The sequence below is a fragment of the Protomyctophum bolini genome (assembly GCF_963924005.1).
Source record: "Protomyctophum bolini genome assembly, chromosome: 4".
NCBI classification, from domain to species: domain Eukaryota; kingdom Metazoa; phylum Chordata; class Actinopteri; order Myctophiformes; family Myctophidae; genus Protomyctophum; species Protomyctophum bolini.
In genome coordinates this window covers 40,277,265-40,290,930 of record NC_137865.1, presented here as the reverse complement: position 1 = coordinate 40,290,930, position 13,666 = coordinate 40,277,265, and the positions used below count along the sequence as shown (strand labels likewise).

The following is a 13,666-nucleotide window of genomic DNA, read 5'->3' as shown; positions in this document are numbered from 1 at the left end:
TCTAACGCCTTGGATGGCAATTGGATGATTTGAGGCATTTTGTTCCAAAAATGTGTTTTGCAAAAATCCACCTGTTGGTGGCGCTATAACAGGCCAATGTGAAAAGGGTGGGATATATTCCTCAGCCTAGTAGGAAAGTCTGTGAAAGATTTCATGTAAATTGCACGCTGGGTTCATGATTTGAGGCCTTTTGTTCATAACGGGCCAATCCTGCAAACTTTGAAAGCCAATGTTAGCCAATTAGGATGGAATATGAAATATCGGACAGATCCGCCTTGAACACATGACTATAGAGATAGTGTGTGACTATTTGCAGGATTTTTGGACAGAATCTGGAGGAGTAATATAAAAAAAATGTCCCTCCTGGTGGCGCTATAACAGGCCGTTCTGGAAAATTTGGGGCAGAGGTTCATGGGAGTGTGCGTGTAAAATTTGGCACCGACTGGGTTAACGGTGCCGGAGATTAGCTGGTAACACACGGACGGACTCACACACGGACGGAGTGCAAAACATACTCTCTCCCCATGCCTTCGGCCTGGTGGAGACAAAACACTCTCTCCCCATGCCTTCGGCCTGGTGGAGACAAAACATACTCTCTCCCCATGCCTTCGGCCTGGTGGAGACAAAACATACTCTCTCCCCATGCCTTCGGCCTGGTGGAGACAAAACATACTCTGTCCCCATGCCTTCGGACTGGTGGAGACAAAACATACTCTCTCCCCATGCCTTCGGCCTGGTGGAGACAATAACCTCACACAGGTTCAAATTGGCCACTGATAGAAAGTAAACACACACACCTACAGACACATGCTGACTGCTGCCCCCTATTGGTCTATCCATGCCTTTTAACCTTTCAGCAATTAGCTGATCATGACAGCCAGTATGGAGCTGAGGTCATCTGCCCTATAGGGTGCTAAAGAACAACAAGGATATGCTCACATACTGTATGTGTTTAGCTGTGCACGTGTGTGTGTGTGTGTGTGTAGGCGTGCATTCAGCAGAATTTTAATATGCATCTCTGCTGTAAATATAGACGTGGTCTTATATGTCTATGCATTATGCATGGCTGGTGTCGTGTGGACTGTAGGTCCCTTTAGCGTGAGCCATGTATGGCTGTGGTGACAAAATGGCAGATCTTCACCTCTCATAAAGGTATACTGGTAGTGGACCAGTGGTGTGACATTTGCTTCAATCATAATGCAACATTTGACACTTTTCTTTTCTGTGCTCTCTTTGAGAAGGCCGCAAACAACATATTGGTGTCTTCTGTTCTAGCCATTAGCCAAGATCTTATTTCCAGATGAGTGACGACGATCTGTTCAATGTTGTCAAATATAACAGACATGGCTATGGCAGTCTATAATGCCTGTGACATCTATGACTTATGGCACTTACACCCGCCTTCTAATGAGAGCGCAAAATCTGTCTTGGAAGAGCCACCCATCGACTGATCTAATATACGGCGACCTTCCCCGTGTTTCTTCACTAGTCTGATCCAGATCCAAGAACACAGTTTGCCGGCCACTGCTACAGAGCTGACAATGAGGTTATATCTTCCCTTCTTCTCTGGAATCCTGCCTCAAAGCAGACCAGAGGTAGAAAACTGGCGTTCCCCTGATGACATCGCTATAGGGACACATGCATCAGTAAGCAGGAACTGGGGATGGCAATGAAGGACCGGAAAGTCTGGCGTGGCGTTGTGAAATCCATGATCTCGAAAAAGTATGATGATGATGATGACTTATGACTCATTATCTGGGCACAATGACGGGCGCAATCTGACCACCATCAACTTTCATTAACAAAAAAGTTAAATATAATTATATATTATGTGGAAACAATTAGAGAATTTGCGAAAAAGTTAGAGATGGAAAGACAAAAAAAAAAAAAGTCCAGAGTCGCATGTGTGTTTTGCAAGAAGGATTATACAATTACGAATGCCTTTTTCACTAATTTGAAATCGTCTAACCGTTTTAACTGTGTAAGCCTGTATAAGCCTAAAGCCAAAACACAGCCAATCTACAAGCTCACAACGTGACACGTGTGAACCTGGTGGGCAGTCAGGCAGGCTGGACGGGCAGGAAGAATATGACTATCGGCAGAATCCAAAGTTTAGAATATTTGGCAGTCCCGTTTTCGTTTTTCACGAGATCGGTGGTTGTTGTTGCAATTACCTGCACAGTAACATCAACACCATGCGCCATGTTGGGAGGGGTCGCTATTTTAACATTTAACATTAACGTGTCTCGACATGGTTCTCCGTCTTCGTGCCTCAGCCTCCTCAGGAGACTTGTGCGTAATGACCCTTGACCCCCACCCACCCTCCGGGCACGCTCATGGCTACCGTCGCCAGACGTTCCCTAACTACTGCCCGCAAGCAGAGAGAGGAATAAGGACACCAATCATGGTGGAGTGGTGTGTGTGTGTGTGTATGGGGTGCAGTACTTAGCTCACCCTAAACCTAACCGGGGGTTAGTGATGACGTAACCGGAAATCAACAAACCTCCGGCTTGCAAGGGCTTCTGGGAAACTGAGTCCAATGCAGTGAACGAGGGGGTATGTAGGGACAATCTTAGCTTGCTTTGCTCCTCTTTGTCTGTGACCCGGATCGCAGAAGTGGCTTTTTTGTCGGCTCAATAACAAATCATGGGACTGTTTTCAAGCGGATTTTCATGGATAAAAGGCACAAATACTTCAGCATATATGCTCCAAAAGGTAATTAATATGGAATCTTCATGAACAGGCTTTCATACAGTACGTGTCCTTTGCTCAGAACAAGAATCGGGTGCTTCGAGGTGCTTTTGAAATAAATACAGTTAACCCATTCTGAACGGGAACCCATTTTGGTGCTAGCATCATGTTATGCTTTAGCTATTGAAAAATAGCAGATCTACAAGCTTGTAGCGCGCCACCGAGTGGCGCGCTACGAGCTTGTAGGTCTGCTATTTTTGAAAAATCGAAGAACGACTTGACATTTTTTAAATCTGATCTCAGGTCAGAATGGGTTCATCAGACCAGTGTGTGTCCAGTGGAAACCTCGTATGAATCTGATCTCAGGTCAGAATGGGTTAAATGTGTATTTGTAACCCATACGCGTGCACAACGTGGCGCTTACCTCTTTTGCCTTTGCCTTCAGACGGGCCTGTTCGGGGTCCTCCTGTCTCGCACGACTCTGAAATTAGAGCAAACACGTCGTAAGACAATGATAATAAAACATGAAAAGAAAGACAGACTAAAACCAATTGCGGCCAAGAACTGCAATAAAAAGTAATTGCCTGTGATAATATGGGTCATAACTTACAGATAATACTCCAATAAAAAACAAAGAGAAAACAGATTTAATTTGTAGATGGGGAAGTACATTTAGTTCACAAATGGATAATTCAGTGCAAAATGTTAATGTGTTCAACGGCCCACATAAGTCACTATGCAGAGTGAATTAAATTGGCCAACTTAATTCCTGTGACGGTGATGATAGGGATGGTTGGGGAATTCTACTCTGTGGAAGCCAAGAAATAATCACCTTCCTCGTGGCATCTCTAATGTTCAACATAATCAGCCTGTGTGTGACTCCAATAATCATATCTTTACAGGACTCTGTGTATGCTTCTCTAATTGCCTCAGTCCTTCATATGTCATAATGCCCTATATGGGACATGCGCACACACACACACACACACATACGCGCGCGCGCACAAGGATATTCATGATTTACACAATTACACACACGAAAGCAATTGCATGCAGGTATATGTAGCGACACGCAGATTTAAGGTGCTGGAACCTTCAGAACTGTATACTAATGTTATACAATATTTATATTTTTATGACTCGACTGGAGACACGATGACGACTGGTTTACGTCTCGACTGGAGACTTGACTGTTTTATGACTCGCCTTGACCTCAGACTTCAAAGCAAAAACTCACTCTTTTTTCTTAAAGTGTGTGTGTGTCAGTGTGTGTGTGTGTGTGTGTGTGTGTGTGTCAGTGTGTGTGTGTGTGTGTGTGTGTGTGTGTGTGTGTGTGCGTGTGGTTTGTGTACCTTGGCAGCCTTCAGAAGGATTTCTCTCTCCATTTCGTCTTTCCGTTGTTTCTCCATTCTCTCCAGCTGCTCAAAGAAACGGAGCTGCGCCCTGACGTCCGACGACTGCTCATACCAGCCTTCATCCTGTTCCGACAGACAGAACCACGGAGAGGATGGACAGACGGAGGGGAAAGGACAGAAACACAGGACGCACGGACGAGAGGGTCAACAGGAGACATGGAGACGGGATCGAGGTCATAGAGGAAGAGAATGCACTTCCCATTACAGTCAGAACTGCAGCCTCACTCCCAATCTTCCGCCGTAGTCTGAAAACCCACCTCTTCAGACTCCATCGTGGCCCGTAGCCCCGACGACCTTACAGGCATATGCAAAGGCTCAACTTATGTAACGTAGATAGCCGATCTACAACTCACAACGTGACGTGCTGTGAGCTTGTAGATCGGCTATTTTCAGCCAGTGTAAAAACAAGTCATTACGACGGCATCAAGGCCCGCCGAAATACATTTCAGTCGACTAAATAAACATGAAACTAATGAAATCACATCAGTAAGTAAAAGACTTTACCTTCCCCCCCTCGGCGCGGTGCTGGGCGACGGTCGACACCTTCTCCAGCAAGGAGCGCAATCTGCACTGAGTCGCGTGGGAGATGAAGTTCACCACCTCCACGGGGACCTCCGTCACGCCAAACTTCTTGGCTGCAGGAAGGAGATATGGTGTACCAGCATACAATAAGGTCAGACTAAAGAGGTCCTTTGTCCACCAGTCGACCTTGAAGCTTAATCAGGAGTTGTTTTAGTAGCCATGGGTAATCTAGGCGGTGGATATTGCTCTTGTCTTCATGTCTTTATGTATGTAAATTGTCTTGTTCTTTGTGCTGTGTCAAATGTGTTCTGCATACTGGCTGCTGTGTCGCAAGACAAATTTCAGTGTGAACTGACAATAAAGTACTATATTATATCAATGGAGCCTTATTAACCAGTACTGCTGCACAAATGCTTTTCTACCAAGATAGTCAGAATATATCTCACCTTACATTTTTCACATTACATTACTGACCTTTTCTATGCTTGTATTATTCTTATTAGCAGCCTATAATCAAGAGTATCATCACAAATCCCGTCCTCCTCAGATCAGAGGCAGTTTCATGTTTTGTTTTTTTATGCCCATTTAACAACTTGTAAGTCTGTATCTGTCCCGAAATTGAAAAGCAATAGAAAAAAAAGGTTAGAGGCGATTTACTTTAAATCAGCAGGTCTCTCTCAACTCGTTTCACACAGCCAGCGACCGGATTAATGGTTTGAGCAAGAAATCACGATCCTGTATGTTTAATAAAATAACATAATTTATATAACTAACAAAACAACAAATTGTTTGTAATAGGAGGGGTTCTGTGCAAGTTTACCTCATCTCCTTACCAACCACCAGAGGGCTCCACACACTCATCTATCAATACATTCTAGGCATCTCTGTATGTCTGACTTTCCTTCATATTATGTCAAGAACTGTTCATCTGACCGACTTCACTCTTGGTTAATATTTCTAAGGACGCAAGAAAGGGCAGCATTGACTGTGTGATATACCCCTCTAAGTCTAAGAGGGTACAACAACTAGTGTCTGTCCTGTTGTCTTTGTTTTGTTTGTCTGTTACCATCAGTCACTGTTTAACAATATATTTTTCTTGTTTATCGCATTTATATATCTTTTTTAAATTTGTATTGTATCTGGAACATTTACATTTACACTATTATTCTTTTTTCGTTTCATATTACTTACTCATTTATCTGTCAATGATATTCTGCAGTTATGTCAAATACAAATGCCTGATAAAAACGGTATAAAAACAACAACACTGCAGTGTTACCCATTTCTAGGAAGCGTCGCTGCAACAGGCCGATACGTTGTGTGTAAAGTGTAAAAACAGTCATTACGACGGCATCAAGGCCCGCCAAAATACATTTCAGTCGACGAAATCAACTGTAGATTTTAGTCGACTAAAACTAGACTAACACCAAGACCATTCCAGGTGACTAAAATGTGAACTAAATGAAAACTATTCAAGAGACTTATGGCTAAAAACTCAAATCAAAACGTGCCGTTACGCTGCTTTGGAGAGGTTATCCTTTAAGATGAATAATCAGTTAGATAAATATGACCTGAAGTGGGTCGTGTTCCTCAGTCATGTTGCAGGTCCCTTGGTGTGATCCATGGTCAGGCAATGCCCTCTTGATTGTTTATTGTATTACTACACATTATGATACGGTTGATGATGCTGCGTTTGGTCGTGTAAATAATGTAAACTATTTTCAAATTTTTAATTTGATTTATTTTCTATTTGTTTATATTATCTATCCATGAATACTTACTCTGCTGTTGTTGTTTGTGTTTGTATTTTAAGTTCTCTGTTTTATGTGTTTGTAAAAAAATCTAAAATAAAGTACTGATCATAAAAAAGAAGTTACCCGTTTCTAGGATGCGTCGCTGCAGCAGGCCGACGGGCAGGAAGGCCTCGTCCTTACAGGAGCGGATCTTGGTGCCCACCAGCTCCGAGGAGGTGGCCAGGATACGGGCGTTCTCCTCGTTAAGGTTGACGCCTGCCATGGACGCCACGTCGTTGATGTCGTCGTCATCTCTGGAAGAACCACAGAGAGAGAGAGATCCACCAAATGTTAAGCACACACACACCACCACACACACACACACACACACACACACACACCACCACACGCTCAGAGATTAAAATAGGGTGCTTTTTGCATCCCCAAAACGCACTTTATTTGTTAACCCATTTCTAAAAATGTCTTCTACATCCTGACAGTTTTCTGAAAAAGCTATGTTTCTATGTCAGTCGTTCCATTGATTTTTCAAAAATAGCAGACCTACAAGCTCATAGCGCGCCACTCGGTGGCGCGCTATGAGCTTGTAGATCTGCTATTTTTCCAATAGCTAAAGCATAACATTATGCTAACACCAAAAGGGGTTCCCGCCCAAAATGGGTTAAGGGGCGCAATAAAACAACGACCTCTGCATCCACGGGATACACTACTGTACTGTTTTTTATTCTAGTTTATTTTGCTGGCTTTAGTTATAATAATAATTTATTCTCCTGTTTTCTACATGAATATAACCACAATATAACCATATAAAATGAGTTAAATGCTGCAATTTGTAAAAATGGTCAAAATATGACTAACGTCATTGAAGTGTGACTCATAAAATGTCCCTGGGACTCATCTAAAAGACCACCCCTGCATCCCGGTGACTCATTACATTGAAAACCTATTTCAATGTTTACCTATAACTGCACGCTATGGGAGTTTTTAACCCATTTGTAGACCTAAGTTCGTTTCTACTAAATGTCTTCTAGTTTTTCCTGAAAAACCCTGTTTCTATGTCAGTGGTGCTCAAACTATTTCATTTCAAGGACTCCCCCCCCCCCCCAATATCATATATAATTGGCTGCCGACCCCTATCTGAAAATACCAGGGACCCCCCCAGAAGCAAAGATTTGAGTTAAAAATGTGCCACATTTTTACAATGTTTCAAAAATAGCAGACCCACAAGCTCGTAGTGCCGTGCTATGAGCTTGTAGATCTGCTATTTTTCAATAGCGAAAGTATAACATATTGCTTAAAACACCAAAAGGGGTTCCCTTTACTGACATTTGCAGATCTTTAATACTTTTTACCCCACGATTTTGTAACCCATTTTTCACCCCTGTGTCAATTATCTAATGTGATCCTGTACACACCCTCCGCCAACCTAGTCCCCATATATGGGGGACAAGGGGAGAGCAACGGACTTGAACTCATGCTTCCTTCATGCCTGAGTGTCCAAGTTGCTCCCAACCAGTTCCTTTCCCCTCCATCAGGCTCCCCCGGCCATTTACAGATCTTCATTGTATAGGGCAGGAGCTGCCCCCGTGTGGCCGATAAGTGCACCTACACGTTTAATAAGCAGCTTATCTGCACAAAGCACAAGCATCAGGTCATGAGTTCCATATCCTATTTAAGTACGCAGAGAGCTTTGCAAACAAAACAGAGTGCATATCTCACCGGAAAGTCCCGCCCCCCGGATCACTCAGCTTCTTCTGATTGGCTTGGGCGGTCACACTAATGAGACTCTTGCCGGCTGTGATGGTAGGCGCCCTCACAGCTGTGCCTGCAGGAACAAAGATGAAGAAACTAAATCAATGCACTCACTATTGTGGACGCCCATAACATAACATTACTCTTGTGCATAATTGTATACGTTATGTGTAGAGTAGACAATGGCATCCTTTTAGTGTGTATAGTTTCTTTTTTTGTTTTTATATATTTTTTATCCCACGATTTTGTAACCCATTTTTCACCCCTGTGTCAATCATCTAATGTGATCCTGGGCTCTACACACCCTCCACCAACCTAGTCCCCATATACAGTATGGGGGACATGGGGAGAGCAACGGACTTGAACTCATGCTTCCTTCATGCCTGAGTGTCCAAGTTGCTCCTTTACACCCGACAGGGGGGAGTTTCCCTGGTTGGACGTAGCGCGTGGAAGGAACACGTTATTCCGACCAGTTCCTTTCCCCTCTATCAGGCGCCCCGGCTGGCCAGGGGGAGGTAGTTTTAGAGACCAGGATTACGGCATGTTTTTGTGAGGGTACCTACCCTAGGTGACACGGGGAGAACATGCAAACTCCACACAGAAAGGCCCATTCGCCAACCCCGCCTTCGGGTATGGGCACTGATGACGCGGAGGAGGAAACACACCGCCAGCACCCACAGCGTCCCGAGCGGGAATCGAACCCAGGACCTTCTAGCTGTGAGGCGAAAGCACTACCAACTGTGCCACCGTGCCCCCAGTGTGTATAGTTTCAATGTACAGATTATTGCCGATAGGTTCTTGGTTAGAAAACCAACAAAGACGCCCTTTTACCAACTCGACCCGGGCGTACAGCCGGCGTACAGCCGGCGGAACTGCTCAGCCTAGTATTCCTAAAGTAACCCAAGTAAATTACAGGACTTAAAGCAACAAAAAAAATCCCAAGACTGAAAATTATTTTTTGCAAATCTGCACTGATCTCATTAATGACCCCTATGAAAGTCTCAGGACTGAAATCCGTCCCCAGGACTGAGAACTTTAAGCCCTGAAATGATGCTTAAACGGTTAAACCCTAACCTTATTCCTAACCTTAACCTCAGTACAACGGTGCCAAAACCTAACCCTATTCCTGAAACTTAACCCCAGCAAAACTATTCCTAAACTTATTTCTAACCTTATTCTCAGTAAAACAAAATAAAGAATACAAGAACCGCCGCACCCAACGGTCGGTGCAAAAAAAAAGAAGAAAAAAAGGGCGACGGTACCCGTTACCCGTTACCCTTGGTTTAGCTATCATCCCGATTACCATTTCTATGCATTTGATGAATTACCTCATATTTTCCTTGCTTGCTGTAAATCGCTCTGGATTAAGAGCGTCTGCTAAATGCCTAGACTGTATACATGAGTGTAAAACACTCACTGTCATGTGTTTTACAAATACATGATATATTCAGTTTATGTACTTGGGCACAACAGTTGGGCAGGGTTAACAGCAAATGCAGATACATCCGCAACGAATACCAAACTATATATTTATAAAGCAAATGGGCTAAAACAAACAGGAATTCTGACTGGATGCTGTGTGGTACTGGTACCTACTGGTACCATGCTGTGTGGTACTGGTACCTACTTTGTGGTCTTATAGACGGGGACATCATAATGGTACCTACTTTGCGGTCTTATAGACGGGGACATCATAATGGTACCTACTTTGCGGTCTTATAGACGGGGACATCATAATGGTACCTACTTTGCGGTCTTATAGACGGGGACATCATAATGGTACCTACTTTGCGGTCTTATAGACGGGGACATCATAATGGTACCTACTTTGCGGTCTTATAGACGGTGACATCATAATGGTACCTACTTTGCGGTCTTATAGACGGGGACATCATAATGGTACCTACTTTGCGGTCTTATAGACGGGGACATCATAATGGTACCTACTTTGCGGTCTTATAGACGGGGACATCATAATGGTACCTACTTTGCGGTCTTATAGACGGGGACATCATAATGGTACCTACTTTGCGGTCTTATAGACGGGGACATCATAATGGTACCTACTTTGCGGTCTTATAGACGGGGACATCATAATGGGCATACGGGTGTTGACTGGTTGGACCCCGGGTCTCCTCATGGCCTGTCAAGAAAGTGGAAGAAAACTATGAATATTCATATAACTTAAATATGCTCCGCCCCTCACCTCTCATATTAGAAACATGGACTCTATCACCATATTCCAAACTCACCTCAAAACCCACCTGTTGAGCATTATGGCTGACCTTTGGTGTTTTCGGCTGCAAGCTGTGCCTTAGTTTTGTTTTGTTTTTTTAACTGTGTTTTTGTATTAACTGTTTTTTTTAACCTGTACGGCGACCTTGAGGGCCCAGAAAGGCGCCTTATAAATAAAATGTATTATTATTATTAAAGTCTGAAAAAACAGCCAAAAGGACACACACATCTAAAAACCTAATATAATAGAATGGCTGCCGGATCAAAAACGGTGATAGTAGTGATTATTACAATCACGTTTGGAGCCGAAGGTCTGAGGAAGAGCTTCGTCTCCAAACGTTACCAGTTATGAAGTGATGATATTTCTGGGAGCAGAAAATGGTGTGCAGAGTGCAGGCTCGTCATATTCTTCAACTATTCATATAACTTCAACAATAACTCACTCTGGGATGTTAATGGGTTGATGTGTACACTGGACAGACTAGTCAGCGGTTGAGTTAGTACAATAATAGGACTAGTGTACAATATTATTAGGACTAGTGTACAACAGCATGAACTAGTAGTCTTACAACACAGACTTAACCCATTTTGGGTGGGAACCCCTTTTGGTGTTAGCATTATGTTGCTAACAACCGAGTGGCGCGCTACGAGCTTGTAGGTCTGCTTTTTTGAAAAATCGAAGAACGACTGACATAGAAACATAGCTTGGGCTTGGATTCCCCTGAAATAAAGGTTTCAATCAATAGCTTTTTCAGAAAATTGTCAGGATGTAGAAGACATTTTTAGAATCTGATCTCAGGCCTAAATTAAGCCAAGATTAAGCTCTAATGATCTGTAATGGACCTTTACTCTTTATATAGTGTTTGAAACTTTGAACACTGATATAGACATTAACATGTCAATCTAAAATGCATCCATACGTATCTACCTAAGATATCTAAATATACAGAACATGAGTGCTACAGTGAGCAACAGCTGACACTGTTTCCACAGATTTTATTACCCTTGGACCAGCTAATCCTTGTTAAAATACCTTGTAAAGCATAATTACGCCTTTACAATGGTGTCAAGTCAATGGAAAATGAATAAAACATCATTGAAAAACGAGTTTCTCCAGGACAAAGACCATTATGAACCCACAATGAAAGGTTTGCATGAATGAGATTGCGTATGGCCTGGTAGTGCACGACTGCACGTCAATAGCTTGGATCACAAATTGAGATATCCGTAATTTGGAAAATACAACACTTGCCATCGTAAAAAGATAATTTAAAACAAACTGACGTCCATTTTAAATGATAGCAGGTAGCTTATGTACTTGGTTGACAAAATGACACTGTTACAATCTGGATCAAACCATGTGTATGCACAACTAATACATGCTGTATGTTGGTGATATGAATTGTGTTAAGACAACAAGCAATCACTATAGGAATGCTACAGACACACACACACACACACACACACACACACACACACAGGTCCTTGTGGTAGTGCCAGTTCACGGCGGAACAATTCAAATAACTACGGTAGTCTTCAAGAGCAGTGTTTGTTTTTGGCAGCACATTTTGATTTTAGTTTTAGTCATAGTCTCTTCAATAGTTTACATTTAGTTTCAGTCACATTTTAGTCACCTGGAATGTTTTAGTGTTAGTCTAGTTTTAGTCGACTAAATGTCATAAGATTTTAGTCGACTAAATCGACAGTTGATTTAGTCGACTAAAATGTATTTTGGCGGGCCTTGATGCCGTCATAAAGACTGATTTTACACTTGCTGAAAATAGCCGATCTACAAGCTGCTGCGACGCGTTGTGAGCTTGTAGATCAGCTATTTTCAGCATGCAACCAATTGTAAAATATATTATACTGGATCTCTTGTCCACTAATCCCTCCCTAACATTTTAGTCTAGTTTTTATCTGTTGACGAAATTGTCAATACATTTAGTCTTAGTCATCATAGCTTAGTTTTCATTTAGTTTCCATTTAGTTTTCGTCAGTGAAAAAAGGTAGTCGATGAACATTTTTCGTTTTAGTTTTAGTCGACGAAAACAACACTGTTCCAGAGACATAAAGGTGGCCCCACACACACACACAAATACAAAAATGCTCACCCCGGATCAAATACGGCAAACCTCTAACCTTATTCCTAAACCTAACCGGGCATCAGTCAAATTATGCTAAATCCTAAATGTATTTTTCTAACTTTAACCTCGGCAAAACAAATACAAGAACTGCTGGGGTAGAGTGGTCAGTGGGGGAAAAGAAATGGGGGCGAGTGTGTTTTGGAGCGAGCGTTCCGATTACCACCTGTGCACACACACACACACACACACACACACACACACACACACACACACACACTATTAGCCCAAGACATGCTAATATTGTAGCTGGGTGAAGCTGAAACCATAAGGTCTAAGATGTACTGTATATGCCCGTACAGAGGGCAGTAAACAACAACTGTTGATATTAATCACATGCAAATTTATATCTGTATATCGTTTTTGTTTCACAGAACCTTCATTTTAAGAAACGGTATGAAGAAATAGTCGACCATATTTAGCCATTGAGAGACGTATTGCTGCTAGCGACAGACACATAGAAGGGTGTCTAATACTACTCTATCTGGTATGGAAGAGCAGACGGGCAACATTATTGAGATGTTAGTATGGCTGACATGAGTCATTCATCACACTCAATTAGAAAATTGTACGCTCTCTGGGAATGCATTCCCAGGAATGTGACAAATCCGCTGCTAAAGCAACAACAGTCACTTAAAAACACACGCACGCACGCACACACAATGTCTCATTCTTGTCTTTTATGTGACCGAGCTGTATCCCCAAGGCACTTAACTCGCAAGATGTGTGCTCATGCATGTCACCATAAATAAAATAAAATCACACCCGTGTGAACTGAGTGGTGCAACTCCCCTCTCCCCCTGCCCCCTCTCTCTCTCTCTCTCTCATTAGCAGGCAACAGTGCAGCACTATCTCCGTCTCTGTTTCTGGCACAACAGCGCCACTTTTGCCCTTAATGGTACTCATAGTCACACATACATACTAGTCACATAGGTTAACATAGACATTGCTGTTCCTTGGAGTGAAAAACGAGAAAAATTAAGAAATGCTGGTCAATAAACCCTGTCAAAATATTGCTACAAACATTTCAATGATACATCATGTACGTTTTCTTTCATAGGAACCAAACATGACACCAGCTGATTTCTTCAATTTGTTCTAATCAATCTAATCAATATATTCTCTCTGGTTGAATGTGTGTGCTAATCAGTAAAAAGCC

General features: G+C 42.6%; 1 protein-coding gene across 1 annotated transcript in view; it reads right to left on the bottom strand.

Moving 5' to 3' along the window:
* Positions 1–13,666, bottom strand: part of LOC308314698 (transcription initiation factor TFIID subunit 4-like) — a 36,843-nt gene that overhangs the window by 10,679 nt on the left and 12,498 nt on the right. The window contains exons 8-13 of the mRNA XM_080762336.1: positions 10,199–10,274; positions 8,099–8,204; positions 6,506–6,675; positions 4,611–4,741; positions 4,044–4,169; positions 3,116–3,172 (exon numbers count right to left, since the gene is read on the bottom strand). Coding sequence (XP_080618462.1) covers positions 3,116–3,172; positions 4,044–4,169; positions 4,611–4,741; positions 6,506–6,675; positions 8,099–8,204; positions 10,199–10,274 — 666 coding nt within the window. The remainder of the gene's footprint in view (positions 1–3,115; positions 3,173–4,043; positions 4,170–4,610; positions 4,742–6,505; positions 6,676–8,098; positions 8,205–10,198; positions 10,275–13,666) is intronic.